The sequence below is a fragment of the Ilyonectria robusta genome, assembly GCF_021365365.1.
Source record: "Ilyonectria robusta strain PMI_751 chromosome Unknown BGZ61scaffold_1, whole genome shotgun sequence".
Classification (NCBI taxonomy): domain Eukaryota; kingdom Fungi; phylum Ascomycota; class Sordariomycetes; order Hypocreales; family Nectriaceae; genus Ilyonectria; species Ilyonectria robusta.
In genome coordinates, this window is record NW_025764435.1 from 3685557 (window position 1) to 3710045 (window position 24489).

The following is a 24489-nucleotide window of genomic DNA, read 5'->3' on the forward strand; positions in this document are numbered from 1 at the left end:
GAAAATCACTTCCCTGGAGGGCGCCAGCACAGATTGGTAAGGTAGGTAGGTCGCCGCCGTCCACAAGTAAGCTGCGGCTGTAAGACCGAGGCGCGCATGGAGCATGGAGCATGGAGCATGGAATAATAATATGGAGTAGGTACCTAGGGTGTATATGTAGGTAGGGCGGTCCGGGTCGATCCTGGCCCAGCCCCAGCCTCGTGACTTTTTTAGGGGATCGACCACTGTGTTTGGGGCTCCCATTGCGAACCGACAATTGCCTTTTCAGCCTCTTTTGCTGTTTAGGTACCTCGCATGTACCGAAGAGTGTTAATCCGAGGCGGCTGTTACCAGCGCGGTGCTTAATTGAACCCATTGTCAAAGTAGGTACGGAGTAGGTATACTGCCAAGACGCGCTACGAGTTCCCTGCAGGATAGACCAACAGACAGCGACACACAGGCCGATAGATACCGATTTTATTACCTGCGCGACATGAGGCCTCCAGTACTGGTTTGAATCCTGCAGTGGCTTGCTGCATATTATGCGCATCTGTCCATTTACCCCTCTCCCCGCGAAGGACGCCGTACAAGCATCCAACTCTTCTTAATCCATGCGCTGGCCCTTTCAGCAAATCCGGAGACGGTCTGTAGTTGAGACTTCAGACTCTGCTAGGTCCTATTCTTCGGTGCAAGCTCCATTCGTCTGCCTGCGCCCATGTTGCCAATTAGTCCCGTTACAATGAGATTCTGAACCAAGGGATCGAACAACTTGAGAACTAGCCTCTCGTGTGACTGCGGGGCTTGTGGTGACATAACAAATAGCTCAAGACCCATCTCTTCGACCTTGTTCTTGAATCGACCGGCAGACGGCGGCGTGTATCTCTTGATCTCGCCCCGGGAGGTGAGTAATAATCCTAGTTTGGGGCGACAGGTACTAAATTGACTTGAGCATCCGGTTATTTGTTTGTATATAACACTTCAAGCGTATTTTATCATGTTATTACAGGTCCTATAGGTCAAGGTGCTTCATACGGCTGCTGCTCTATCCTAGACAGGTTGCCCTCTCACGAGTATCCCAACCTCACGAGTATCCAACCTCATGAGTATCCCAACAACCCACTCCAACGTAGTTCTTGTCAGGCGCACAGGCCTCCCCACCTCATTCCGTGGCAATTCGAACCATTCGATCGCGTACAAGCCATAGTCGCCATAGCAGTTCAGAGGACCACTATGGGCCACGCCCTACTTTTCCCAGGGTGACCGCTGTGTGTCCTGTATCATTGATACCTCCCGAGACGCGCCACCAATTCAGCCATCAATGAAACCATTTGTACCAGGGTCGGACCTCCGACCCAGTCATCCAGGACCCAAGCATGTTACTCCCAAAAGGCATCCTTAAAACTCCGTAAACAGGTGTCCATATCTAGAAACGCGTTAGTCCGTCTGGTGAGTTGCACATATGTTCATGTCACTTACTCATCGTTTCCTCCAGTCTGCCCATACTTCTCGGGATCCTCGGGATACCGGTCGAACTGGCTAGCATCGCCAGCACCAGCCTTGACGGGCGGTGTGTACGGCGCATCAATGTCCTTCCGAGCCAAGCGGTCCCAGGTGACCTCCGTAAACCAGGGGTGATCCTTCACATCCTGCGGGCCTCCGTACAAGTTACCCAGTCGCTTCGTCAAGTCCGCAGTGATCAATCGCTCCAAGAGGTTTTGAGCATCTGCATTGACGTACGCAGGGTACTTGACCTTGCCCTTGAGGATGTTTTCGTAGATCTTCATCGGGGATCCACTGTCCCAGAAGGGTGTGTAGCCGCACAGCATTTCGTAGATTAGGATGCCCAATGACCACCTGTTAAACACCCCACGTTAGCTCCATTTCTATCGGATACTATGCGAATCAACCTCGCAGGGAACTCACCAATCCACAGACTTGTTGTATCCCTTGTTAGAGACCACTTCAGGTGCCAGGTAATCGGGGGTGCCACAGAGCGTCCATGTCTTGTCCGGCACTCGCTTTGCGAAGCCAAAATCGGTGATCTTGAGATGGCCGTGTCTGTCAAGGAGCAGGTTCTCGGGCTTCAGATCGCGGTAGATGATGTTTTTCGAGTGCAGATACTCAAGCGCCAGAGTGACCTCTGCGGCATAGAATTTGGCCACGGGATTTGGGAACCGCTATGCGCATGTTAATTTGGTAAACGGAGATGGAGGAAACGAAACAGGACGTACACCTGATTTCCTGAGGAGTGAGAAGAGCTCGCCGCCCTCGACGAAGTCCATGACCATGTACAGGTTCTTGAGATCCTGGAACGTTCCCCAGAGAGTGATGAGGAACGGATGCTTGACATCGCTCAACATGCGTCGCTCGTCGTTGGTGTGTTCAACCTGCTTCATCTTGACGACCTGAGCCTTCTTGAGCACCTTGACGGCATAGAACCGTTGGTTATGCTTCGATTGGACCAGATGAACTCGCCCGAAGCTACCAGTACCGAGGGTCCTCAGAATATCAAAGTCACCCAACGAGTACTTGCCCTTGGTGATGCGCGCCTGCGAGCCATTGCTGGGCTGCTGCTGATGCTGCTGGTACGCCGGTTGTTGTGCGGGTTGCCGAGCCGGCTGCTGCTGTCCCGCGGGCTGCATCGTAGGCTGAGGCAAAGCTTGCTGCTGCTGTTGTTGGACGAGGGCGGGAGTAGTGCCGGGGCTGGCCGTCTGGACCGATCTCGAGTCTATCGGATAGGGCGAATGAGAGCGAGAGTTGTTCGAGTTGGAGTAGGAGTTGGCCGCACTATCATGCTGGGGAGGATTGATGAGGTTGCTGATACTAGGGAGGTTCTGAGGATCGTGAGGATTGGGAGAGCCCGCCGGGTATGAGGGAGCGAGGACGTTGACGGAATTCATCTGCTGCCGTTCGGCCTCGGTGGCCGCCGTCTGATGCGCCGGGGCCGAGGGATATGGGTGGGATTGAGTCTGCGGCTGAGGCGCGGTGCCTGCTGAAGCGGGAGCTTGGGCGTGAGTCTGGGCGGTCGAGGCGGCGACGGGAGAAGAAGTCGAGGTCGTGGAGGAGCGCGGCAAGAGCGAGCTAAAGGGTCTGGAGATGGAGGCGGACCTGATGAACGAGGTGGACGAAGTGGGCGTGACGGGGCTGGTGGGATTTGAGGACGAAGGGTCAGAGTTGCCCTCCCTGGTCCGCTTTTTCTTGAGAAACCCCAGAGAAGGCATGGGGCAGACGGACAGTGGTCAGTGGGTGAGAGAGAGCAACCGGCGGGGAGGGGAGGGAGGGGAGGGGGGTGTGGGAGAGTGGTCGAAGAAGCGGGGAGAAGGTGACAAGAGAAGACGGCGGCGGCGGCAGAAGCAGAGTGAGTGGAGGGGATCCGGATTGAGGGAGAGCTCTTGCAGATCGCACCGTTTTCCGGATGCGGTCGTTGGATAGAGGTAGGTAAGGTAGGTAAGGTAGTTGGGTGAAGGTAGGTAGGTAGTAGGTGGTAATAGGTGGCAGGTGGTGGTAGGTCGCAGCGGGCGGAACAAAGGATGGTTGGTGGGTTGGTGGGTTGGTTGGTGTACAAGGCAGAAGCAATGGAGGAGCGAGATACTGCGAGATACTGGACGCAGTAGCACTGAGTTGAAAGCAACTGTCCGTTTCCGATGCCAGGTTCCCAGCCAACGCCGAGCGGAGGAGTGGAGGGAGGATTCGACCCTGTGTTTCGTCCTCGATGCCGCGGTGGCGGGGGTGTCAGTGAGCTCACTGAGGTCTCCCCCCGGAACGAGGTACCTGGGCGTGCTGCGGGGCCCTTTCAGTGGACCTCCCAGGGAGCTCAGATCGCTAACAGGCGTGCGGGCGGTGCGCCAGCCCCAGCTGCTAACGCAAAGGTTGTTGCTGTGACCTGGCACGGACGGCGGCGACTTGGTTCAGGTAGACCGGTACCTTGGCCCGCCACAATCGCGAGGAATTGGGGGTGCTAGTGGGCTTTTCCGCAGCTGGGGGTGTGATCGCTGTGGTGGGCGTGTGCACTTGGTATGCGCTGGGGCGAGAGCGAGAGCGCAAGTGTCGATGCCGCGGCTGCAGTCCTGCTGTGCTGTGAACAAAGCGCGCGCAAGATTGGCGCATTCCACCACGACAATTGGATGGATCTCAGACCGTCTCAACCCCCGGGAGCTGCGAGCACGCCTTTGTTGGTGGCGGAATGCGGAGAGAAGAGGCGATATCGAGTGCGTTGCGTTGCTTCGCCGGACGGTTGCTGGATCGCAGCGCAAGGTTTATTTGCGCGGAACTGTGCTGGTAGCTTCCCAAGCTTGCCCCTCTTTTTTTTTTACGCCCGGATTCAGCGGCGACCGCAATCCGCAAACTGGGCCGATGGAGACGACGGGAGACGACTTGCGGGAACGCTTCTTCGGCTGGGGTCAATCCGCCTGCTCAATCCACTCGGTCAATCAGCTCAAGCTCGTGCGCTCGCGTTGAGGAGCCCTTTTTGCTTATGCGCCTGACGGTCAATGGGCTGCGCGGCGGGGGGAAGAGGGGGGATTGCGGGCTGCGCAGAGCTTCCTTGCCGTGGGCGATTGGTCGGTGAACGATCTGCAGGTCTAGCAGACGACGGCGAGAGAAGAAGAGGAGGGGGACTGGGACAGCAGAGCGCACGGATGGGCGTCGATTCCGCGACACTCTTGCGCCGAGGAATAGGAAATGGGTCGGCTGCAGCTCGCGAGCAGCGAGACGGAAGCTTAATGCGTCGAGACGTCGAGACGCAGGAGTCGAGAATCAGTGAGGCTTCGACGAGCTTGCGATGGAAGTGTGCGGGAGAGACAGAGTGGCCGGGTTGCCGTTCGCGCGGGGGATGTGTTCACGATGACCATGACATGACTTTGGAATGGAAGGGAGAGCCACGGTGCCAACACGGAAGCTCCCGCGCATCTCTCTCTTATCCTCTCCAACCTGAGCCCGTAAGCTGTGGTGGAGCAAGCTCGTGCTGTCGAGTCTCGTGCTGTCGAGTCTCGTGCTGGTACCGATCTTCCTCTGACCACAGCCATCTCGTGCTGTGCTGCTCGCAGCGGTCAATCGGGGAGTGGACTGAGTACCTACCTACTCAGTGGAGGGTGTCGCTTGCTTCTAGGCCCTCCAGTGGCTCCCGTCAGTGGGTTTCTTGAAACAGCGCTGCTCATAGCGAGCCGTCGGCCTACCATGAGTCAACCGAAGGATCGAGTCTCCGTTGTCTGTCCCGCAGTCGTACAGCGGGATGCACAAAGTTTGCACCCAGTCTAAGTCTGTTAGGGCACGACATATCGCCCGTATAAGGGTTAGGATAAGAGTTAGAATAAAGTATTTATTAGGATCTTTATTTTATCCAAAAAGAATGCAGTGTCATAAAGCAGCAGGAGATACTAGCCCGTTATGCTTGGTCAAACTCTCACGGTACATGCATTCAGGTGCAAACTTTCTGCGTCCCACTGTATCGTCATACCGGCAGATTACGCACTCGATCGCTGGGTCCGGTCGATCGACTCCCGCCTCGGCTTAGTGCCCTGCTCAAGAACGTGGGAGCATGGGATGCGGAGAGGAGCGGGAATAAAGCGACGTGACCAGCAGCTGAGGTGAGGCATGCTGCGGTATGCACGTTAAGATGAACCCCGGTCTAGATATCCGCCTCTGCCAAAGTCGCCCTTTCGCCCATTGCTGTATCAGTAATCCTCCATGACAACCGTGGCCAAGACCAAACCTGTTCCCTAAGATTAAGCCACAGCGGCCTAGATCACCAATTGAAAAATTACATCCTCGAGATTGCACCCCCGCAAAGTCAATCACACCCCCCGAATGCCTCGGTTCTTTACTTTGGCCTACTCGCCGGATCATGGCTCTCCGGGGCCTGGACTTGAAAACCCACTTCTATGATTGAACACATCCAATTATCTTTTCACAATGCTCCGTTGGCTATGTTTCTCACTCAGTACCGTTGACCAGGCATTGGCAATTCCAATTCCACGACTTCCCCGCATGTCTTACAAACGTGGGACGTCGATGCCTGACCTTGGAGATTGGGTTACAACTCATAAACGACCTTGGTGGCCGAGATCTTTCCATCACGGTGCTCCTGGAACCCGGCTGGAATTGCACTGAGTCCACCAGGGAGGATCTTCACATTATTCGGCCTGATTTTTCCTTCCTCGATCAAAGCGGGGAGTTTCTCGCAGAATTCGGCTGCGAGGGTGTGGTCACCTTCATTGGCCTGTCATCTTCGTCAGTCTGAGCTCATGCCGACAGCTTCAGCCATAGAAACTCACCGGCCAGTGGAACTCCCGATATTTGTGTTCCTTCAAAAATGCCGTCCAAACTAGAACATCGGTGACCTTGGTCTGCTCTGTCACATTTTCGGTATGCGCCTTGCCTGGCCTGACGGTGCACAGGGTACCCCCGCGCTCGCTAATAGCCAGGGATCCGAGCATAGACGATGTCTCATTGCCGATCGTGTCAAAGCCATATCGCAGTCCGGGCGCTGCTTCCTTGATCAACTCGACGACGCGAGGGTCGCTATAGTAGAAAGCGTCGTGTGCGCCTAGCGATGAAACGAGATCGAAATGTTGAGGACTGCACGTTGTGACGACGTTGAACCCATGTAGCGCTGCGATCTGGATGGCGTATTGCCCGACACTGGCTGGAAGCATGTTAGTGCATCAGCTCTTATTACCCAGCCCACGCCCATTTTGACGCACAGGTTCCGCCCCAGATTAAGATGGTTGTGTCTGATCCTGAATTTGGATCAATGTCTAAGCTATCCTTTGAGAAAAGGGCCAACAGGGAAGTCAATGATGCCAGAGGGATTGTTGCTGCTTGTGAGAGCGAGATGTTGTGGGGTACTTTAAAGCAGATGCGCTCATCCGCGATGGTGTAGTCACTGTAGGCTCCAAGGCCCTTGATTTCGCCTATTTATGTTAGCCAGCGACCGTGAAATCAAGTTGAAGTTGCTTTCAACACACCTCCCCAGATGAGCCCAGCAATCGTGTCACCCTTGGAAACTTGAGTCACGTCAGAACCAACAGCTTCAACCGTCCCGGCAAAGTCACAACCAAGAACAGTCCCATCACCAAAAGCATTCGTGTCAAAAGCCTGGACTAGTCAATCAATTAGTTGGCACATAAAACGGAACAATCATTGGAACTTCGGTTTACCATCCGTCGGATTCTGTGCAACTGTCGATACCTTGACCAAGACCTGGTTCGGGGCGAGGGCTGGTAAAGGCACAGCCTTTTGCACGAGTGCGGGGGATCCGCGCTTAGGAACTTCTACCACTAAGGCGTTCGTCGTGGTCTGGCTCATCTTAGTTGTGGCGGAAGATATTAACAATATGGAGGACAATGCCAAAGTAAAGATGGAAAATAACAACTCAAGATGTGATGGCTGATGTTCAGGTGCAGGGCAGAGTTGAGGGGAACGCAATGGAGACGTTCAGTTCGAGTCGACTTATACAGCGAGCAACCAAATATGGATCAGGCTTGCATCACCTACATTGCTATTACTAAGGTAGGCGGGGTAGGGGCTTAGCAAGCAGAGGATATGGTAGCCAAGAAGTGGCAACTATAAGCGCAGGCTACAAATGGCACCCCAAACTGATACAGGATGCAGTAAAACGTGCTCGTTCGTCCTGATTGAGTGGAAGCATTAAATACCACAGTACTGTGGTCCTACCACGCTACGAAGCTAGGTGGAGCCCTTTGTCACTGTTCTTGCAACACGGATTGCAAGATAAAATCTCAAAGAGAAATCTACTACGATATAAACATAGGCTTGTATTTCGATAAAAATGGTTTGGCTCGAATCGCAAGTGATGAACGTGGGGTGTAGTACGGAGAAGATTCACCAAAAGTGGCTTAGTCACCTTAAATAACCGGACTATCTATTTTTGCCGGCACCGCTCTATCGGTCTCCGATGGGCCTGGAAGGTTGCATTTTCCGGAAGTCAGCCAGCCAGCCAGTACAAACGTCACAATACCCAATATCGCCAAAATGGACTCCAGCGCCGTCAAGCAGGCTGTTATGAAGCAGGTCCTGGCCGAGGCCAACATGGCCAACGCCCGAGTCCTCATCGAGGTACGAAACCCCAGCCAATTGACCTTCTTGGAGGCTGCAAGAACTAACAGTTTGTGATGTGACAGAAGCTCCAAGAGAACTGCTTCGACAAGTGTATTCCCAAGCCCGGATCCTCCCTCTCGAGCGGCGAGCAGACCTGCATGACATCCTGCATGGAAAAGTACATGGCCGCCTGGAACCAGGTCAACTCCGCCTACATCGCCCGGTTGCGACAGGAGCAGGCCAACGGCAACTAAGCCATGGAACGACGACGCCGCAGCCCACATGGGTTGCTCAACGACGACTTGCGATACGGAGCGGAGCGCAAGGATTGTAACATATTGTGCCAGTACATCTGGATATGACGACGGGAGTTTTGGACCCTACCGAGGCGCCGAGAATCTGCCAGCGGAAGAAAACCATGTACGATGGGTTGGAACTCGAGATGGCGGGATACATAGACATGGAGGCATAGATGAGCTCGAGCGGTATGGCAGGGGATAATGTCTAAACGGCCATATCAATGACAGAAAATCTTCTTTCTTGGGTATCTAATTTCCTCCCGTGGCTGCCTTCTTTTTCTCTTCCTCGGCCGCCCGCTTTCTCGCGAGGTAGCGCTCCTTGGCACTTGAGATGTCGCCCTCCGTCTTTTGACTCTTGGAGGCGCGCTCGACCTCCTCGCGCTGGGTTTCCTCTTCCTCTCTTGATCGCTTCATCGACTGCTCCAGCTGCTCTTCGAGCATGCGCGATTGCCGCTCTCGCATGGCCTGCTTCCTGCCAATTTGCTGCCCTGTGACTTCTTTCCGCGCCGCCTGAGCTGGCCGCTCGGCTTCGCGCCGTACCGATTCCTTCTTCTTTGCGCCGACGTTGAGGCCGCCCTTGAGGAGCTGTCGCTTGTCGACGACCTGGCCATCCTCGTTGAGAGCAACAGAGGCTCCCTTTTCGTTCATTTCCTTGGCAACATCTGCCTCAGTCTTTTCCTTGTCTTGCTCCTCCTCCTTGTCATCATTTTGCGGCCCGTTCTTGGCGTTTAGCTCGGCAGACTTGACGACATCCGCGTGCCTCTGCTCATCCTTATCCAGAAGCTTCCTGTAGAATGCGGACATGCCGCCACCCTTGTTCTTTTTCGCCTCCTCCTCTTCCCTCTTCTTCTCTTCCTCTTCTATGCGCTTGTTCTCCTCCTGCTGTTTGCGATATGCCTCCGTCACGAACTTCTCCTTTCCTTCGTACTCGTCGCCCTCGGCCTCTCGTTCCCTGGCGATCTTCTTTTCCTCGGCGATGAGCGCGTCACGCTTGCGCACTTCAGCAGCCTGCATTAGGTTGCGCATGTATTTTGGTCGCTTCTCCTCGTCCTCCTTAGTGGTCTGCTTCTTGGGCTTGAAGGAGTCGTAGACATTGTCGTACTCGTAGACGTTGGCGTCCACCTGAGAGGCGGCTTCGGCATTCTTGCGCGATGTGAGAGAGCTGGAGAGGTCGCCGAACATGGCGTTTAGCTGGCCCTTGGTCTTGAGCTTGGGAGGCTGAGTTGGCGGGCCGTTCTTGGATTTGGTGGGTTTTGCGCTGGTCGATTTAGAGACTGGGAGGGCACCAAAGTCGTCAAACTCTCCAATCTCTTCGGCCTTTCCCTCCTTGTTCGCACCGTCGTCGTCCGAATCGTCGTCGCCGCCAAACATGGGCTTTCGTTTCGGTGGGGCAGGCTTCGACGCGCCTGGTCTTTTGGTCATGTTCAGCCCGAAGGCTAGCGGTTTGCTCATGACGGGCGTTTGTTGTAGTCGGCGAAGTGTACCTTGGTGGGGGAATAATGAGGAGAAAAGGGTAACCGAGCCAATGTCTGGATACGCATCAATTGCGTGGTCGAGTTCCAGGCCGAAAGTCGAGATGGAAGTCGAAGTGCACAAGTTGAACATGACAGGGCTGGGTGGTGCCTACGGATACAGACGCAAAATATATTACAGCGCCCCCTAGCAGCGCACCTTTCGCTCGCCTTGAGATCCCTATCCGCATGAACCCTTTAAAATAAGCCACCAGCCTCTATAACATCTATCATTTGCCCACAATCTCCCTAATCGCACGAGGTTACTTCGCATTTTTTTTTAAGTCCAAATCCGCTATCAAGCCGTCTTCTGCTGTCGTGTGCATCTGGTTGCTTACATCACGAGTCCCGGTCAGTGGCGTCAATCATTCGCCGCTAGTATCTCCATCATATGACGTGATTGGACATCCACCACCATCCGCCCTGCAGCACCTCAAGGACCAAGGTTGCCTCGAATCTCCAACAATACTACATAGATAAAACCGCCGCCGCATAGTTCCTCAAACTTGCCCATAACGAACTGTCTGCTGGTTATATCAAGACCATGGAATCCTGCTGCACCTGTACGACGGTCCTCTCGTCCACTCCTCCCTATTCCAAAGAAGCAGAGGCCTTACCCCATGACCGCCGCCTCGAGTGCTGTGCTAGGATAATCTGTGGCAAATGTATCCATGTTCGTCGCCATGTCTCTCTGCGCCCGTGAACCATCCCTCTGATGCTGTAGTAGGAGAATAAACGCTTCGCCGGCTATTGCCCTTACTGTCAAGTGTCGTCAACCCCGTCCCCTCTACCACAGCGACTGAGAGATCCGCCGGCCTATACCTCGATGCCATCGTCAAGTGCCCGAACTACGGGAATCTCGGATACGCCTCCGCCGTACATGCCAGCCCCCGAGACCAAAGGAACCGCCGAGGCCGGAAAGCATACTCCCGAGTTCGACGACGAAAAGACAGCCGCTCAAGATATCCTCCATTTCCTTGACCATAAACTCGACAGTGTCACATCCTTATCTCTTCGATACGGGGTACCGACTGCCGTTTTTCGACGAGTCAACAACATTACTAGCGACCATCTCTTAGCCGGGAGAAGGACCGTCCTAATCCCTGGCGAGTATTACAAGGGCGGCGTTAGCCTCTCCCCGCGACCTATCGAGGGCGAGGAAGAGGAGCTGAGAAAGAACAAAATCCGCCGCTTCATGACCTCGTGCAAGGTGTCCGACTATGACATAGCAGTGCTATACCTCGAGCAGGCTGGATATGATACTGGGGCTGCCGTCGAATCGTACATGGATGATGAGTTATGGGAGGCGGAGAACCCTCCAGACAACCGAGGGCTAGGGCGCAGGATAAGCAAGGGATACAAGATTCGCGGGCCCTTTTGGAGAGGACTGTGAGGGCAAAGTCTCACGACAGAATACTTTGACATGGATATTAGATTTTATGCTTTCATATAATCGTGCGGGCCATACAGACATCCATTCGCTGGATGCTTTGCTCAACCCGGGACTGCTTTGACCCGATATCTTAACGCCGCTAACCATCCGACCAAACATGGCTTTTGTACAATAGTCCCTACTATGATACCAACTTTCCCTCACTAGAATGCAGATCGTGTGCGAATATCCTACGTATTGTCAGTAACGAGCCACACAGCTGTAAAGGGATTCTACTCACAGAAATCTTCCTCTCGATTTCGCGGACTGAGCGATCTAGCTCCCCTGCGATCATTTGCTTCTTATCATTTGGAAGCAAGTGGTATCTCTCACACAGGTCACCGTCGATGACGCCCTTGACAGGTGCGTAGTATGAACGGTACATCAGATGGTCTCTGCCTGCTAGGGGGGGATCCTCGGTCCGTAAGTGTCCTTCGAGGCTTTGGAAAAAGTCGGCGTCTTCGCGACTGATGAATGGGATGAACACTCCAATAGTGCCCATGATACCACTCCACAGTAGGACATCCTGGCCTCCAACAACTAGGCTGGTTTTGGAAATGGTTGTGGGGATATCCTGAGTGTAAAAGTGGCACATGAGGCTCACCCTATGCGGGGTTCCATGGAGATAATCCCGGCCATTGAGAAGATGCAAGCCAGCTTGCTCCTCATCCGCCTCTTCACTGGCCTTTTCTGGGCAGCGGACGAGGAACATGTTGCCGAACTTGTCACCTCCAGCAACAGATTCATAGTCAACCATAGTCGTGCAGGTTGTCCATCTCGCAATCGTATCGTCGGCAAAGGGGATAAGTTTGTTGCTGCCTGCCTTGTAGGCAACATATGTAATTCCTTGCTGGACATCGCCGACCACGATGCGGCTGCCCTGGGTGTTTAAGGACACAATCTGCTGGGCTGCCACCTCGGCCTGCGCCTTGCGCAGCATTTGTCTCATACCGAGATCGTATACTCGTAGGGTTTTGCCGACGGCAGCAAGAAGCTTGCCTTGGAACGGTAGTAGAGCTAGAGGAGGCTCCTCAACCTTCGTCTTATGGATAAACTCTAGTTCTCTGCCACCCTCCTGGAAGCGGTAAATGTGTAGGTAGCCTTCAGAGAAACTTCGGGGGTTGACAACCATGTCTTTGCCAGTACCAACAACGAGGAAGTTCTCATTATCTTGGCTGGTAAAGGATACGATGGCCGCGCTGACAGCTGCCTCGTTGTTGTCTAGATCAATTGTTTGCAGGATCTGAGGCTCTTCCGAGACAGGGTCGATCACGTTGATGCAAGATGCCCAGCGACGAGTGCCCCGAGGGTGACCGAACTCCTCAGGGGAGAGCACTGTAGAGTCTCCATTCACCACACTTGGGTCGGCGAGCAATTGCGCCCGGAGTTCGGGGGGAAGAGTGTGGTTGTCGGATTCGACTGTGTAGAAAAGAGGTTGGTCGGGATGCTTCACGAGCTTCTTGGGCGTGTAGGTCAATGGAATCGACTTCTGGATTAAGTTGTCTCCCAGTCGGTCGATGTTAAAAATCCTAATATCCAAAACATGTGTCAGTGTCTCATCTCACAAATAGAAGATTCTTAGACAATTGAGTGGATAGGTTGCTTTCAGTAGGAACAATTGGAAAAAATGCGTAATATGGCCTCATAACCCGTAGGCGTAGGATCCAGTTCTCATCAGGTGCAGAAGGAAGGAAAGATGTGCAGGAAAGTGTAAACGTACCTCAAAGATTGACCTTGGATGCCAACCACGCCTTCCTCGCATTGCTCACTGCTGAAGTTCCAACCCCATTCAAGATCGACATAGCTGAGTGGCGTAACCACGAATCCTTTAGTGATAGGATCGGCATATCCTAGCCAGGGTCTTGAGCTCAAACCAAGGACGCAGGTTCGTCCCTGAACAGTGACTTGGAATAATCTCACTTCCTTGGGCCCAAGGAATTTTTGACGGGTGTCAGTGAGCTCGCCGGTGACTTCATCCAAGACGGTTCGTAGATAGACACCGGAATGGAGACCGATGTGGAGATAAAGTGTAGAGCCGCCAGACGAGGAGTCCTCCATGGCAATAATGGCCAAAGATGTGGGTGCGGCGGTCAAGGCTTGTACTGACTTGTTCTCTAGAGTCGAATCAGGGTCCAAGCTGAGAATGCGAACAGTGCAGTCATCACAGCCGACAGCGAGGAATGAACTTCGCAGTCGACCTTCGGGGATGTCACCCAGGCTCAGACAAGTGACGGTGCCAAACATCTCCTTTTTCTCGTCATATTCGGCCAAAGAACCGTCACCATCCATCTCAAAGTAGACGATCTCACCGGAGCTCAGAGCAACTGCTACTTGGTGGGCGTTGGCAGTAGCAGCCACAATAGACCTGTGCTGTGGAGCAGCCCATTCATTTACGTGGCCATTGCGAATATGTCTGATACCCTTGGGGTGCACTTGAATCAAACCGTCCTCACCAAGAAGCTGGGCGGCAAGCGTGGGAACACTCGTGAGGAAGCCTGAGTCGCTAACTTCCTCCACGGTTTCGCCAATGCTGAGTACAAGGGTGCCGTTGGTGAAAGAGAGGACAATGTAGGCGTCGTATTGCTCATTTCGGTTCAGCTTGAGCGTCCACACGGCTGATGGAATTCCAGGGAGTTCTGAGGCCACAATTTCGTTGACCTCCAAGCCATGCTTGAGCGTTCTGAATGTGCTGCGGGCGCCGTTTCCGCAGACAGTATAGATCTGAGGAGCGTCTTCGCCGGTAAGGTTGGCGACCTTGCAGTCGATGAGGGGGTTCATCGCAGGTATGCTCTCAACCAAGGCCAAGTTTTCCGTTGGCCTAGGGTGGAAGTAGACTGGATCATATGACGCCCTTGGATCCGCTGGGAAATCGTCACTCAAGAACTCGAGTTCCTCGTCATCATCTCCCAGTTTCTCGAACTGATAGAAGGCGTAGTTGCCAAACTGGCTGGCAACGTACAGGAAACCGCTCTTCAAAATGCAAAGACTGGAAGCGACAGGAGCGGTGTCAAAATACTTAATCTTGAGCCTCCTGACCTCTCCTGTGGGGTTTCCATCTTCATCCTCGACCATGTCGATTGTGAGCTTAAAAAGATCGCCATCCTCGGACTGCAATAGGAAGAAGAAGGCACCGGCACTACCTTTCAGTTTGTGCATTACTCCAGCCACGATTGTGCGCTTCCGAGATGGATCTTCCGTTGCGCCGCGTCGACGAGGGACTGGGACACGGAATGCCTCCTGGTTTGAGTGACGGTAAGTGATATTTTCCTCTCCGCAAACAAGAACACCACTTGGTCCATCATTGCCACCTGGAACTTGGAATAGCACCGAGGCTGTTGGATCAACAGGCTCTGACCACTTGCGGACCACGTGGTTGAGTCCCAAATCGAGCTCGTAGTAAACCAGCTGAGTCTCCAGCTCCTCCATGGCCTGTCCGGTGGAGTCTTGATCGACTTCCGTGTAGTCGATTTCGAGGGCTGCGAAGACGGGGTTGGCATATCCAACATCCAATGCGACCATTGAAATGACAAGGACACCAGGCTTGTGGGCCTCGAGGGGTGACGAAATCGTTAGCTCCGCCTGAGAATTCCTGTTCAGGACATAGACGAGCTTGTTCTTTTCCATCGAGGCGATGAGACATGCTCGACCCTTAGGATCACAGGCAAGATACTCGCCCGGAATGACTCGTCGAACACCGGACTTGCCAAACGTCTCCAGGTGCAATCGCGAGAAGCGGTTTTGGGCGGGGACATATTCAATAATGGTGATCCGACCGGAGTCAGTTGCCAGGATCAGATAGTCTGACGAGCAGAGTTAGCAACCATTTGTTCCATTATCGCGTCTTGCGTTCGCGTTCGATGGGCGCGGCGTGAATCGCGTCTATGGCGTCGCCTTCGAACATCACTAAGTGACACTTCAGAGGATGGCTTGAATGACTTACCCTTGTTGCTTCCGGCGAGGCGAAAGGCCGCTAGGGAGCGGATGATACCAAAGACATCATGAGAGAGGAGGGTAACGACTTTTCCCTGGGATGGGTCAGGTCGCAACAGGGTCAGCTGCGAGCCGGCAGCGGTGATGATGAGCTGCTCTTTTGTGCCTGCGAACTGGCCCAGAACCGCTTGGACGACGTTGGTTGGTGGCTGGATCGTCAGCGAGTAGAGGAACATGTTCGACGTGGTCGCCATGTTCGCGGCTAGGCGCAGTCGAGCCTGCGCGGCTTCAAGGGCTTAGGTAGTCCGATTGAATCGCGTGGAAGCTGAAGTTTGAACTGCGAGAACTGTGAGAGCTTTGACTTTCGAAAGTTTGGCGCGCGTCGGAGGAATGATATTGCGGCGCACCGTATTGTGGTCCGAGCTCCTCGAAATATCCCACCTGCGCAACACCACGATTACTATCCAGCGGATTCTAAGACGACCATTTAAGTCTCAACCCCCAAAGTCTGAAGAATATGGAGCCCGCTTTCCGTCGTGCGGCTTCTAGCCTTTGTGGGCGTTGTTCCTCGTCAGTTCGGAGGCAATTGGTCACCGGAACCCCAGCGAAGCCTTTGATCAGATTATCAGCCCACCACCTCCGGAGTTTCCATGGGAGTGTTTCCAAGCAACACAAACGAACGACGCCTGAGGCGAGGGATTTCTCGACTTCCACAGCATCGAAATCCGAGGCCGCTGCCGCTTCGAAAGCTCCCGAGGCCCCATTACGGCTGAGCGAGGATGACCTGTTCCATCCATTTTCCAAGTCGCCTGTTCCCGAGTTTCGACGCCGGGCGGCCTTCATGAAACAGCATGCCTACTGTCCTCACCCTGACCACCAACCGACCAAACTCCCAACGGTCGCACAAAAAGCCGAAGTCGCCGAGACATCAACTGGAGAACAAGCACCTGCCCATGTCGACTTTGAGTGCCCCGATTGCGGATTGCCGGTGTACTGCTGCGAGGAACACTGGATGGATGACTACGAGAAGCACCTAGAAATTTGCGATACCCTTCGACAGATCAACGAGGACGACCATGACCTCCGATCTGGTCGCGTTTTCCACGAAGCCAACCTTCCCGATCTTCAGATGGTTGAGTCTGCCATCAACATGACGAACTGGGATACATTCATGTACACGCGAGAGTTTGATGCTGTCAACTCGGATCGGTCGATGCGACAAATCACCCGCCTCTTGACTTATCCGGTTACAATTGGCAGCGTTCTCCATGAGTTGAGCCCCTACAGCATCAAGGATGGCGAGCGCCTAACGATGGAGGGATTGAAGAGTTTCAGTGGTGAGTACGACCACTGTTAACGGCCTTAAATTAGACTAACTCAACATAACAGCTCTGCGATACAACCTGCACCCGGCCAAGTCCGGCCTGGGTACCGATGTCACGCAACTGAAACCCGAGGCTCCCCCAGTTAGACTGTTCATCCTGGGCGCTCGTGCTGAGTCCTCTCTGCCACGACCTGCCTGGGTCCAACTGGCGCACATGTTCCCCGAGTCCCGGTTGCACCTCATCTTTGTCGGCCCAGAAAGCATGGCCAACCGAGATGACGAGTTCCCGCTACCAGAGCGAACTCCTTCAAACCCCTTCGGAGCCATCGTGGAAGACCGAGTCTGGTACAAGATGAAGATCAGCACGATCGTAGACTACTACCATACGCTGCACCAGACTGGACACTTCGCGCCGTATGATCCCTACTTTGACTGCTTTGTTCTATTCCACCCTGGATTGGGCCACCCCGCTAGCAGTCACGAGTGGGAGGAAACCCTCCCCATGCTCCTGGAGACCAAGGTGCCCATTATCAGCACTGGATACACCCAGTTTGACATGGAGCGTGATGTTGAATGGGTCAAGAATAAGTCAAAGGGCGAGTTCGATATTCTCCTGCAGCCTGGTGAGAACAAGTTCAGGAGTCTCAGATGGGACCTGAACGACCTGGATCCCCAGGACGTCAGTGCCGGCAACTGGGGCGTGTGGGCATTCCGAGGCAAGAGGTACAGTCTCAGCAATCACCATTCTTGGTAAATGAACGCTAATCACTTTCTACTTAGATATGAGACAACCACTAAGGATGTTTGAATGTGAAAATATAGAGGATAAATGGGTGAAGGAGGCGCCGTTGTAAGCCATACTGTACAGAAATCCTTGTATTATCTACGGCCAGTTCTACTGGACTGGCCCATCTTGCTTCCGCAACAAAAAAAAAATATACATCTCCTGAACTTATGCCTACTGGAGCTATCCAATATTCCCCCTTGTCTTTTTATACATTTTTTTTTTGGCACGACTAGAGTGGCATTGTTGTTACCGTTGTAACGCCTCATCGTGGGCGTCAGGCTTTGGAGGCTAATGCACGTGCGGGGAGCCTGCAGCGCACGGTTCACGCGGGTCAGCCCGCGCGTGTGCAAGGAGCCAGGAGCTTGACACAACGGCATGCGGCTGGTCTGCGGCCCAATATCAACTTCAACTCCTCCACCATCCGCCGCTCCGGACGCTTTTCCGCAACGTCCTCCGCGACCGACGCCGACCGCCGAAGCCGACGCCGGGCCATGGTCACGTAGCTCCGTCCGACTCGCCGGTCATGACCGCCACAACCGCCGCCGCTGCCGGCCCTCCCACACGAGCGCCGGTCCCGCGCCCCAAGACGGCCTCTCCCGGTCCCGATGCGCCACCTGCCGCTGCCCGCCGATCCAACCGCCCTGGCGCAGCCGACCCTCTCTCGGACCGAGCCACGTCCCTTCTTATCCGTCGCACGCTATGCCCTCAACAGCTTGGGGACAAAGGGCGGGATGCGCCGACTCCCATCGACGAGCTTCTCCCGCCCCTGACGAGTCGGAACGACATGGACCTCCAACTCTACGCCTTCCTAGCCATCATCCTGAGGGAGTTTGTACAGAGCTGGTACAGCAAGATTACGACAGACGAGAACTTTGTGGCCGAGATCATCCACATCATTGCGCACTGCTCGCGAGCATTGGAGCAACGGTTTAGGAAGGTCGACCTAGAGAGCCTACTCCTGGATGAGATACCTGATTTGCTGGACAAGCATATCACCGGTGGGTGCCACGCCTGAGAGACCCGAAACACCATCTGACCATTTCAAGCCTACAGGACTGCCCATCGTGCCATGGCGCGGCCGCCGATAGTCGCAGATCCCCGAGAGGTCTATCACGCTCTGTGCCCCCTTCCGCACCTTGCGCCAGTGCCGTGCCCAGATGACCCGCTCACGGTATCTGACCAGCGGGAGAACGAGGCGCTCTACCGTCAGCTGCTCGTTCAGGGCGTGCTAGCGATCCTTCTGCCCACTGAGGACCTTGAGAATCCTTGTCTCACAGCCCTCGTCGAACAGATCTTTTCCGAGCTCATCATTGGCAATGTCATAGCCAATAAGGCATCTCAGCCGTGGCTTCTATACGAGGGCATTTGCATCACAGCAAGGGTCCTACAGGAGAAGAAGACGAAGAGTGAATGCACTACTGCGGCTAACACTCAGCCCTCGGACGCCAGGTTGGAGGTGAAGGGCGGCCGCCGCTGGTCGATTCGAGGACTTTTCCTCGGGTTGATTCAGCTCGGTATGCTTCTAGTCGGGTCGATTCGACTCATCACCATGACGCTAGTTATGGCCTCTTCGTTACCTCCTAGAGCCACGCCCTTTGATGAAAAAGGAGTTGTGACAGATTGCGGCAACGCCAAGGACGACAAGTCCCTATCAGGAGGCGGGCCTTCTGCATTTGTCAAGGCACCCGTCCTATCCTTTCGAATCTGGGCGTGTCTGGGCAACTTGGTCGAGATGGGGTCACGAATGCCCTGGCTTGATGGCTTTCTGTCATTATTACAGCTCGGAGCAGTCCACGGACCCGGACGAATGGCTGGCCTCGACGGGCCTGTTGACAGGTAAGATATGCAGGTTTCCTCCGTTCTTGCTTCCCTCCATGGTTGCGCATTTGACCCCTCCCATCCACTCGCATATATCCAGAGTCACTGGACCCTCGCCTGCTCCAGTGAGCTCGCAGAACAGGGCATCTTCAACGGCACCGCTAGCATTCGGGCCGCCCGCTCTCCATTGCGGCCCATACCCGTCTCTTTTCGGTCCCGTGTCAGGGATTTTGTCAACACACTGTCGCAGTCGTGCGAGGGCAAGCAGTCTCGGTGTCTCGAGATGGAGTCGATGGGTCTCCAGGATGTGTGGCCAATGGAAACGCCCAGCTCAGGCTCTGGCTTCCGATTGCTCGACAAGAGGCGCCAGCCTACCAGTCACGGTCCAGCCGGAGGTCGAGTTTACGCGCCCGGGCTGAACCGGGATGCCAGATTCTCGAGACGGGGCCACATGCTCTGCCGCCTGGTTTACGCTCTGCACTATGGCCTCGTCTACAATGGGCCCTACCCATGATGCCTACCCATGATGCCTACCCATAATGCAACGTTGAGAGCTTGTTTTGGCTTCCGCCTCGTGCCGCGCCACCCGGGAGGCTAGTTTGATATATCGCCGAAGGCCACTTTGCCGCGGCGTGTCGGAGGCGTGTCAGAGAGGGCGGCGGGCTTGCTCACGCCGTCAACGGCATTGCTGCTGTTGGCTGAGCCAAGCGACAGAAGCAGCATGGCGTTAGGCGTTGGGCGTTGGCCCTTGTGCCTTGTGCTTTGTGGAGCAGAGCGGCAGAGCCCATGCTGGCGTCCACCGGCCATTGCGCCGCCCGCATGTGTCTGGGTGGTGTCGGTGTGGTGCCTGTATGAGGCTTCCGGCGTGAGGCTTGCTGCATGGCCTCCTGGGCTCGTCTTTTACTTGGGGGCCGTCTGGTGGCATTGGGCGATGCATAATTCGCAATTCCACACCACCATGTCAGCCCATGGCCGCGGCGACGGTCACATCTACGGTCACATCGAACGGCCGCATCTACGGCCACATCCACACCCACATCCGCGCCAACGTCCACACCCACGTCCACATCGGCTGCCGTGTAATCTCGCAGGTCTGCACCAGACACACGCATCAGACACACTTGCATCAGATACACACACATCCGACGTGCCTCTGTAGCCTCTGCTGCACCGCGCTTCCCCGCACCCGACGCCCTCTGTCTGGCCATCCCTGTCGTCAATTTCTTCCTCTCTTCGCGTCTCATGCCTGCCCGGCGTTGCAGATCTACAATCCTACCTCCCTGGCAGCTGGCCGCCCGTCACCGGTCGCTGATGCCCAATGGACGATATACAGCCTCATGTTACTCCCTTCGGCAGACCAACTCCATCCATCCTTGTTCTTGGCCCCTTGCTGCAGTCCTTCCGCTCCCCCACGCCGGCCTAGTCGCAAATCCCCCGTGCTAACCTCTTTGGCAGGCTTCTTTCGCATCACATCCAGTCTCTCCTCTCACCGGCTCACCTGCCCCCCCTCCTGCGCACCATCCGTGGCGTCCTGTTCCCCAACAACGCCCCTGGCACGTCCACCTTGTTCCCTCCCTCCTCCGATGCCGAGCTGCAGGCCCTCCGTCGCAGAGCCGCTAATGCTCTTTGGGGGCTGCTGCCGAGCGGGGTGGCCAGACTCTACTTTGGCGGTCGCTTGTGGCGGCCTACAGGTGATGGGGCTGCTACCGAGCACGACGCTGCCGTCGACGAGCTGGAGCACTTGCTCCTGGTCCTCGACGACGAGTACTGCAACAAGCACCTGATGTACAGCGTCTTGGAGCTAATCCTGGTCAGGCTCATGCCCGAGCTGAGCGAGAAGGGCGTAGTCGAGCTCCAGGACGAGAGACTCGGTTAATGGTGATGGATGATGATGAACGGTGTATGCCCCCGTACGCTTTTTGACGATACCCACAGCTCTATAGTAATGAAGACTTGATTTCACGACATTCACCACGAATCATGGAACAAGGGAGTTTTTAAGATCAAGGGCATTCCCAAATGCACAAGTGCCGCCCATTCCTATCCTCCAACTATCTCGACTCTGAAGGTCTGTTCCCTTGGGATGTGCGAACCGTCCAAGCCAGGCAAAATCTCTCAATCCTGCCCAACTCAGCCCGTTTCGCTCCTGGCCACGTCAAAATCCTCGGGGGCGCCGAAAATAGGCGATTCCTCTCCGTCCCCCTTTCCCCCTTGGCCCAGTTTCTTCGTGTCACGTCTGTGAAGACGCAAATTCGACCCATTTCCAAAGAACACCTTAAATGTCCCCCACCCCCTGTCGCCCTTCCGTCCATGCTCGTTTGCCTTGCAGCAAGTGTCCCTCAAAGTCTTAAGCAAGAAAAATAAAATAAAAACCAGAAACAAGCGCGCGCGCGCAAGATAATTATGCCCTCCTCGAACAGTCATATATCCTGGGTGATAGAAACAAAACATTTAGGGAAGGGAACGAGGGTTAGTAAGAAAAACATAACGTAAGGAAACAGATAGTAAAGAGAAGGAAACGAGAAACGCGGGATGCTAGGGTTGCCCTTGAGAATTGTGAAAGCTGTGGTTGCCGTCGTGGTGTCCTCGTGTTCGCTGGAGAGTTGTTTCGCCATCGTACATCTCCGCCGTGATCCATCCGTCCGTCCATCCTTTCCATCGTGACCCCAATAATCCCATCCTGTTCCGTCGTATTCATTCCCTCCATAATCGGCCTTTTACTCCCCCCCCCCCCTCGGTCCTTCTCCGAGCTCCTCCTTCGAGCAAAAACAAGCACAGCAAGTGCAGTTAAATGTGGTGTTTAATATTTCGGGTCGCGTGAGCGGGCGAAAAAGTCTTCCTTGTGGTATCGGGTATAAAAGTGTTATTTTGTGCGGTTCGAAGAAGATAATGATTCGAGTCGAAGTCGACGAATAAAGCGGTAGAGATAATCGCTCGATCGGTTTCACGTCGCTGAATGGTCTGTCGCCAGTATATGTGTAGAGTAACCGCCACTTCCAAGCGGCCATTTTCCTTCCCAATCCTTTCCATACTAATGCTTGCCCTTAAAGGCATGGTGTTGTGATAACTCGTCCCGGGCGCCAAATCCAGCGCTCGGAGGGTACCAATTCAGTTGTCTGCGGCTACTTCCATAAGCAGCTCTTATTGTGTGAAGCACAATGCTTCAAGGGTTGCTCTCGTGTGGGTGAACAGCAGCCTTCTGCATAAGTTATTGCTGATCTAAAGATCCTCTGTACTGTGAAGCAGGCAGTTGCATCGGTCCATCGGAATGGTATGCCGCCCTGGGGTGAAAGGCCCTGGTAAAATCAAATAACAGAAACGCCAAGAATAAACGCAAATCAGGAAAGATATATCAGCACACGCAGGCGCGTTATGCAGACTCCATCTTTGCCTGCATCACTGAGGGCAGCTCAACGTCGCCCTCGGGGATCCGGGAGAGGCCCCCTATCGAGGGCCTCCCAGCCTGATGTTGGTGGATTTGCAATTTCTTGGTCAGCTGAACGACAGTCATGTATTCGCTCGAGTCGAAAGTGCCCGCGTTCTGGATGTAGCTGAGCAGGGTGGCCGCGGCACGACGAGCGTCCTCCTGGGATGGAGACACAGGGGAAGTGTCCAGCGGGGTGGACGAAATACCGCTCGTAGTCACAGGCGTGGTCGAGGAGCGAGTCATGCTCGAATTGCTGCTGCTGCGGCGCAGAGTAGGGGGCGGCGAGTTGATGTTCGTGTCGATGGCAAAGGGGGCTGCCATGTCAAGAGCTGGCGAGTCCAGAGCCGAGGACGGCGCGGTCGACGAGGGCTGATGTCGAGGAGTCATGGGCTCATTTGAAGCTGTCTGGTTCACGTAGTCAATGTTGAGCGACGGGAAGGTATTACTCCTCTTCTCGCGATGTTGAAAGTCGGGTGGACCGCGCAGGTGGTCCATCGGGAAGCCTCCCACGTTGGGATCGGGCGAGAAGGTAAACGGCGCCGTCGGGCTCATGGTTCCGGAGAAGGACGAGTTTCCTGTGTCCCGAAGATCGCTCGTCAGGGACGTCGTCGACTGGGACTCGGGATGCTTGTAGTGGAAATCGAAGCCGAGGCCGTCCGCGTGCGTCTCCTCGTCGCTCCGGCTCCCCGAGAGTGGTGACAACTGGCCGGTGGGCGATGAAGGCGAGATTCCGTTGGAACCCTTGTCATTCTTGGTCATCAGCGTCGACATTCGGGCGCTATCAGGAATGTTCGTCTCAGACGCCCGCCGCATCAGCTTGCCTGCTCCGATGCCGTGCTTCTGTTTGAACTTCTGCAGCCAACTGCTGGTCAAACTGTTAAGGAGGGTCTCCTGGTTGCCGCTTGCGTGGGCGAAAAGTCTGGCTTGCTCCATGATTTCCTCATCGGCAACTTCGAAGCCTCGTTGTTGCTGTCTCCTGACGTAGTTGCTGAGGGTTCGGTCGAAGTCAGGATGCTTGCCTTTGGCACGCTTCAGTGCGGCATGATCCGGTTCTTGATCGCGCTTGAGGTACTGATCCCTCTGTCGCAGTACCTTGGAAACCGTGCTGTGATATCAAGTCAGATCCATCCATCCATGATAGCCTCTACCACCTTAGGGACCTACCTTCGCTCCACCCCGAAGCGTGCGCCGATGTCTGCCTGTCTAGTTCCTGGGTTGTCCTCGTGGAACTGGCACATTGCCCGCTTCTGCTCTGTCGTCAAGGTCTTCCTCGACTTCTCATGCTGCGCAGGCAATCGCGGAGGGTCCACGGGGGGCGCACTCGAGACGGTGGGGATAGATACGGGGGGAGCCGAGTAGCTCCCCGAGGGGGTCGGGTTCGTCAACTGGCTCGGCCAGGTGGTGTTCAGCATTGGGAGCTGGTGATGAGCCATGGGTGCGGGTTGGATCATCTGGTGAGGTTGTGGTGGCGGAGGAGGCATGCGGTTGATTGATTCCGATGGCAGCCCGTGGGGGACGTAAGCACCAAACGAGTTGTACTCTGTTAGCGGGCTTTGGCTGTATGGGCTCTGGCTGTAAGGGCTCATGCTGGTCCACGTGTCGCTGCCATAGCCATTGCTCTGGGCCATGGTTGTGTCGTGGCCCATGGTCGACGTCCCATTGACGTTGTGCATCTTTCTGCGTTCTTGTCCAGCCAGTGCTGGATAGTTGAGGAGGATTCCCAGGAATTGGGTATCCGCTCAGCAGCACCAGGGAGCCTCGCCTTCTCTAGCGAGTCAGGACAGCAGGGCGAGCGAGACCTGCGCCGGTGGGAGTGATGGGATCCGAGTCTGGTGACGAGATGGGGGAGATGAGTCTCTTATCCCCAGCTAGTGAATTAATGTGAGGGCTGTCACGAACAACACCAACGGACGAGGCGATGCAT

General features: G+C 54.9%; 9 protein-coding genes across 9 annotated transcripts; 4 read left to right on the plus strand and 5 right to left on the minus strand.

The window, feature by feature from the left end:
- Window positions 1-1306: 1306 nt before the first annotated feature.
- On the minus strand, window positions 1307-3411 carry BGZ61DRAFT_25204 (kinase-like domain-containing protein). The gene is made up of 4 exons (XM_046238373.1): window positions 2211-3411; window positions 1903-2156; window positions 1456-1833; window positions 1307-1402 (listed from the first exon to the last, which is right to left on the minus strand). Exons 1-4 carry the CDS (start codon window positions 3198-3200, stop codon window positions 1375-1377), a joined length of 1650 nt encoding a protein of 549 aa, XP_046112725.1. The 5' UTR covers window positions 3201-3411; the 3' UTR covers window positions 1307-1374.
- A 794-nt stretch (window positions 3412-4205) lies between these two features.
- On the plus strand, window positions 4206-5332 carry BGZ61DRAFT_25200 (uncharacterized protein). The gene has a single exon (XM_046238372.1). It carries the CDS (start codon window positions 4470-4472, stop codon window positions 5118-5120), a length of 651 nt encoding a protein of 216 aa, XP_046112726.1. The 5' UTR covers window positions 4206-4469; the 3' UTR covers window positions 5121-5332.
- Window positions 5333-5576: 244 nt separating this feature from the next.
- Window positions 5577-7409, minus strand: BGZ61DRAFT_439262 (chaperonin 10-like protein). Its single transcript, XM_046244345.1, has 5 exons — window positions 7137-7409; window positions 6945-7079; window positions 6681-6890; window positions 6252-6622; window positions 5577-6196 (listed from the first exon to the last, which is right to left on the minus strand). The coding sequence occupies exons 1-5, from the start codon at window positions 7282-7284 to the stop codon at window positions 6011-6013; spliced, it is 1050 nt and encodes a 349-aa protein (XP_046112727.1). The 5' UTR covers window positions 7285-7409; the 3' UTR covers window positions 5577-6010.
- Window positions 7410-7971: 562 nt separating this feature from the next.
- Window positions 7972-8291, plus strand: BGZ61DRAFT_525984 (Tim10/DDP family zinc finger-domain-containing protein; the record flags this gene model as incomplete). The annotated part of the gene is made up of 2 exons (XM_046252863.1): window positions 7972-8055; window positions 8121-8291. 2 exons carry the CDS (start codon window positions 7972-7974, stop codon window positions 8289-8291), a joined length of 255 nt encoding a protein of 84 aa, XP_046112728.1.
- Window positions 8292-8568: 277 nt separating this feature from the next.
- BGZ61DRAFT_439265 (coiled-coil domain-containing protein 55-domain containing protein) lies at window positions 8569-9953 on the minus strand. The gene has a single exon (XM_046244346.1). The coding sequence runs from the start codon at window positions 9939-9941 to the stop codon at window positions 8586-8588; it is 1356 nt and encodes a 451-aa protein (XP_046112729.1). The 5' UTR covers window positions 9942-9953; the 3' UTR covers window positions 8569-8585.
- A 438-nt stretch (window positions 9954-10391) lies between these two features.
- Window positions 10392-11240, plus strand: BGZ61DRAFT_471320 (uncharacterized protein; the record flags this gene model as incomplete). The annotated part of the gene is made up of 2 exons (XM_046248194.1): window positions 10392-10520; window positions 10575-11240. The coding sequence occupies 2 exons, from the start codon at window positions 10392-10394 to the stop codon at window positions 11238-11240; spliced, it is 795 nt and encodes a 264-aa protein (XP_046112730.1).
- A 203-nt stretch (window positions 11241-11443) lies between these two features.
- BGZ61DRAFT_525987 (Pre-mRNA-splicing factor rse-1) lies at window positions 11444-15463 on the minus strand (the record flags this gene model as incomplete). The annotated part of the gene is made up of 4 exons (XM_046252864.1): window positions 11444-11470; window positions 11521-12808; window positions 13000-15079; window positions 15220-15463. The coding sequence occupies 4 exons, from the start codon at window positions 15461-15463 to the stop codon at window positions 11444-11446; spliced, it is 3639 nt and encodes a 1212-aa protein (XP_046112731.1).
- Window positions 15464-15726: 263 nt separating this feature from the next.
- On the plus strand, window positions 15727-19160 carry BGZ61DRAFT_338154 (PXA domain-containing protein; the record flags this gene model as incomplete). Its single annotated transcript, XM_046239102.1, has 4 exons — window positions 15727-16546; window positions 16599-17261; window positions 17824-18318; window positions 18367-19160. 4 exons carry the CDS (start codon window positions 15727-15729, stop codon window positions 19158-19160), a joined length of 2772 nt encoding a protein of 923 aa, XP_046112732.1.
- Window positions 19161-23612: 4452 nt separating this feature from the next.
- BGZ61DRAFT_25310 (uncharacterized protein) lies at window positions 23613-24489 on the minus strand. The gene has a single exon (XM_046238374.1). It carries the CDS (start codon window positions 24236-24238, stop codon window positions 23726-23728), a length of 513 nt encoding a protein of 170 aa, XP_046112733.1. The 5' UTR covers window positions 24239-24489; the 3' UTR covers window positions 23613-23725.